The 4,848-nt window shown below is 47.8% G+C and overlaps 1 protein-coding gene across 1 annotated transcript; it reads right to left on the bottom strand.

Moving 5' to 3' along the window:
* Positions 1-1,516: 1,516 nt before the first annotated feature.
* On the bottom strand, positions 1,517-4,347 carry LOC123040801 (uncharacterized). Its single transcript, XM_044463557.1, has 4 exons — positions 3,720-4,347; positions 3,440-3,556; positions 2,976-3,282; positions 1,517-1,847 (listed from the first exon to the last, which is right to left on the bottom strand). Exons 1-4 carry the CDS (start codon positions 4,248-4,250, stop codon positions 1,807-1,809), a joined length of 996 nt encoding a protein of 331 aa, XP_044319492.1. The 5' UTR covers positions 4,251-4,347; the 3' UTR covers positions 1,517-1,806.
* Between the last annotated feature and the right edge of the window lie 501 nt (positions 4,348-4,848).

Genomic DNA, 4,848 nt, shown 5'->3' with positions numbered 1-4,848 from the left:
ACATATGCGTTCCTTGGCCGGCCCTTTTGCGGGGCTTGACTCCCCTGTTATTTTTCATTTCCTTCTTTTGTCTTTTCTTCCTTCTTTAAACTAATTCGGGATTTCCAAATTTTCAAACTTGCGAGTTTTAAAAAAATGTTCGAGAAATCATAAAATGTATGTGAGTTCAAAAAATGTTTAGGAAATCATAAAAAAAATTGCGGATTAAAAAAATGTTTTCGTTTTGCAAAACTATTCGCAAATTATAATTTTTTTTATGATTTGGGAAAAATGGTCGGAAAATAAAATCATGTTCATGATTTTGAAAAAAATGATCTTGTGTTAAAACATATTCAGGAATCTAAAAAAAATGTCCATGAAGTTTAAAAAAATGTTCATAGAAAAAAAACACAAATTTTAAAATTTGTTCCTCATTTTTTTAAAGTTCATCAATTCAAAAATGTTTGTTGAGTAAAACAATCTTCATGAATTTGAAAACTATTGATGCATTTCAAGAAAATGCTCGTGATTTTTTTGAGAAATCCAAAATTTCCAAAAAAAAGTTTGTCGATTCGATAAAATGTTCAAGTCTTTTATGTCTAGGATTTGACTAGTTTTTCCGAATTCTTTATATGTCTAGGTGTTGGGAGTAGTTCGTGGTCGATGAAATTTGTTTTAAAGTTTTGAACATTCCCTTGTGCAACATAATGACAAGTGTGACGTGCAGTGGCAAGCTCATAGCCTTGGGATTTACCACGTCGAATGCATTTTGATCATGTGGATATCACGACCATCATCAGCGAGGGTGGGAAGAAAAATAAGTGGCAATATGGTGAGCACCGTGTTAAAATAGAGGATGCTCATATGTCAGGGTATTGAGTCATACGTATTTGCCTAGCGCATAGTTTTTTTGTCTCCCATTGCAACACACAGGAATATTTGCTAGCGAAGGTTTAAAAACCCTGTTATCTGACACGCTTGTTTTTTTTCTTCTTAAATAAAGAACTGTGAGCACCATTGTTGACACGTTGGTGTTGGCTGGTGGTCTTTGGTTAATTGGGTTGGAGGTAATGTTGGGCACACCATCTCCTGGTCCTCCTCCCTGAGAAACAGATGCTTGCACTGAGGCAAATCCCTCACTGAAGGTGGTTTCAGTCCAGACTTGCTCACTAGAAATAAGAAATGCAAACTTGTAACAAAGAGTCAATATATTTTAGCCAAATCTCATGTACAACAGAAGGATGTCAATAAATCCTTTTTAAGATGTTACAAAATTTAAAGCTTCATAGGATTCTATCATTAGACCTTTTCGCTTTACTCATGGCCACAGTTCTTCCTGGTATGTGCAGGCCAGCAGTTAAGGACTAAAAATACAAAATAAACAGCACAACTAAAAACAAGATCAACAGCGCACAGGAAGAACCCATTGCATTCTCCAGCTATACGCGAAGTGCATAGTCTAAAAGGAATGAAGCTCATTGCATAAACCACTGCATTTTTCAGTTACACGAAATGCATGATCCAAAAAATAGCAGGATCATCGACTCATTGCGCGAACCCTACAGTGAAATGCATTGTCTACAAAGCCGTGGCAATCACATCGCAGGGATGAATGTCTGAAGAGCTACTACATTCAGCTTCACTACAATATTGTTCAGCCATTGGATCCAACACTTTCAGTAGTTCTGAATCATAGAAGCGCGAACACGAGAGCTGCTGTGTTTCTGAATCTATATCTATCTGTAGGCAAAAGTAGGCGTCCAATTCTGCTGCCAACCCGAGGTGGAGAAACTTGTGAACTGTCAGGACACCGGCTCTGATCTTCCTCTACTCCGCGTCGACATCTGGGTGTCGCAGTTCATCATAGGCTGAAATAGCAGAAATTATGAGCCAGTTAGGCGCGGCACGTCAAAAATCAATAACATGATCAAGAAGGCAAAATCTGAAGCAATATAATGTGCAAGGAACTAAGCTTTCATGTACTTAGTATTGGAAGATACTACCTGAGTTTCATTAACTGACAAGAAAATTAGTATCTTCTCTGCAAAGGTGAATAAGATGACTGAACTTAATTTGGCCTATAACTTGCATAATTTCTGCTAGCGGCAAATGTTACGAAATGGACAAACTGAATCTTCTGAATCAAGGACAAAAATGTTCAACTAGCTTCAGTCCATCTTTTACCATGTGTTATGTGTACATAGTGATAAATCCACATGCTGCCTACTATTTACATCCAACTACTCTTACTTCTCTATAAGATTACAACAGTTCCAGACAGCTCTCAAGTCCTAACAAAATGAATCATAATACCATTTTTCTAAGAACGATCAGATTAGCACTCCACTAAAGTAAGAACACAATCATCATGTTCATGCAGCAAAATATATCCACACCAACATGTGTGCATTGTTGATAACAGATTCAAGAACAACACTACAATTCTATACAAAGAAGATCAGCAGGAAAGCAGATGAACAATTTAAATCTCAGAGCCTTGCGAAACAAAAAAGACCAAATTTGGAGCTCATGTGCAGAAATAAGATTTAATTTAATACTTTTTGGAACCTGAATTTTATTCACATATTATTCAACACGAGTAAAATGGGCTAAATCAAACAGATATCTCATCATCCACTCTGTTAAGGCTGAAAAGAGATGAACCAGCTGATTTGGAGTTTTAAGTTCCATAGTGATTTTTTAAGTTCCAGCTGATTTGGACTCCAATAACTGATTACAACAGCTGCAGACAATTCCCAACACCTAACAGTTTCAGACTACAGCAGTTTCAGTTTATTGTTTTTTCAGACGATAACACTTTCAGTAAACTATCCTGAGACTGTAGAAGTTTCAGTAAAATGTTTCAAGCACAAGCAGATTAGCACCGCACCAAAATAAACCCCAATAGACCATTGATCATGCATAACAAATTCACTTGTTGCCACCGAGAGTAGATACTTAGGAAGTTGGGGCATGGAGAGGAGAGAGGCTCTCACCACGAGTCTCGTCCTCGAGGATGACAATCTCGAGGGTCTCGCCGTAGCCGCCGTGGGGCAGGTCGACGACGAGCGGGGTCAGCCTCCCGTAGCGGCCCGCTCGGACGCAGATGGCGACGTTCTGGTAGTACAGGTTGATGCTGGTGCGCATCACCAGCTGGTCCCTCAGACGGAACACGGACCTCCCCCTGAACCAGAACTCGCCCCAGCCGGCGCTGTCCTCGGGGTAGTCCCCGCCGAGCGTCGGAGTGTACCGGATCCGCCGTCCCGGATCCATGAACATGTCGGAGAGGAATCTTGCGAGAGTCTGCAGTTGAATCGCAGAAAACCATGGTTATTTTCGGGAGATCAAGAACTGCTCGAAAATTTGGCAAGAACAGAACTGCAGTTCAAATGAACGACGCCGAATAAGCCAATTAGCTCAATCGATAGGAGGATCAAGAAGGGGGTCATGGCGAGCTCACCGGAGTCCGGCCACCGGAGCCACCCGCCTCTCCCGGGATGGGCTCGACGCCCCCGATCTGCTGTCCCGCCCCCCGGTGCATGAATATGTTGGAGAGGAATCTCATTCCTGGGCGAGTCTGCAGTTGAACCATCAACCATGGTTATGTTTGGGAAATCAAGAACTGCTCTCACAAATTTGGCAAGAATAAAACTGCAGCTGAAAGCCTGAAAGTGGCAGAATTCGCAATCGCCGAAAGCAATTCAGCAGAGAAGCGGGTCATGGCGATCGATCGAACTCACCGGAAGCGGGCCAGGAATGGCAGGCATGCCAGCCTCTCTAGCGGGGATGGGCTCGACGACCCAGTGCATCATGGAGTTGACGTCGTCGTCGAGGCTGACGCCGGCGTTCCAGGGAAGGTACCTGCCGTTGGCGCGGAGGAAGCGGCCGCCCGCGTGGTGGAGCAGGACGACGTCGTCCACGAAGCCCGACCGGACGGCCCGCCACATGATGGCCCCCACCTCCGGCTGGTCGTAGTCGCGCAGCTCCGCGCGGAAGCCGCGGTGGCCTCGCCGCGCCGGCACGTCCGTGGCGCCGAGGTAGCGGCCGTAGGCGGCGCTGTGGAGGAGCAGGTACGGGCCGTCGTCGTCGTAGAAGCCCTCGCCGTCGCCGTCGGCGCGGTGGTAGATGTGCACCGCCCACGCCGCGTTCATGGAGGCCCGGACCTGGCTGAGGGTGACGCTCTCCCCGTCGTCGGCGGCGTGGAGGTAGGTGCGGGTGCGGTGCACGAGGCTCCGCAGCCGCACGTGGTGCCCGTCGTGGAACTGGTCCATGGGTCACCGGCGCCGGAGAGCAGAGGCGGTGGGTTGGCTGCTGCGCGGTGGAGAGAGGAGGGGTTTCTTGGTTTGTTGGGGACTCCGGCGAGGAAAGCTGTTGGTTGCGGCGGTTGCGTTGGGCGCCAACGCGAGGTATTTCAAGGGGCCGCCGTCCTGGGCTTTGGGAGCGAGCTGGGCTTGCGGGCCGTTTCCTTGACCCGGCCCACACAATCGAGCGCCGTCTCTGTCCTCCTCCATTCCTCCTCCCGCACAGGCCCGCAAGAGTCCCTTCCCTGAACAGACGCGCGGTGGCGGCGGCGCCGCCGCTCCTTCCCTTCCCCGCCGAGCCTCTCACCCAGCGCTGCCCCAGAGGGCCGGCACGGCGAAGCGACGGCTGGCGGCATAGATCGCTCTCCTTTCCAGGCTTGCCCTGGCGCGCCGCACGTACGCCGCCAAGCCCGCCCGGCGAAGCGAGGCAGTGGCAGCGAGACGACGGTGAGGAGCGAGCTGCGGGCAACCACCACCAGATCAGCGAGACTACTGGGTGTGCATTGCTCGCTGGCGGCTTGCCGATGACCTGCTGTGTTTGCTGTGCTGCTCGCTGTCCGCTCGCGTG

Source organism: Triticum aestivum, chromosome 2B, assembly GCF_018294505.1.
Source record: "Triticum aestivum cultivar Chinese Spring chromosome 2B, IWGSC CS RefSeq v2.1, whole genome shotgun sequence".
NCBI lineage: Eukaryota > Viridiplantae > Streptophyta > Magnoliopsida > Poales > Poaceae > Triticum > Triticum aestivum.
Note: the sequence above shows the minus strand (reverse complement) of the source record. Positions and strands in the feature narration are given on the sequence as shown.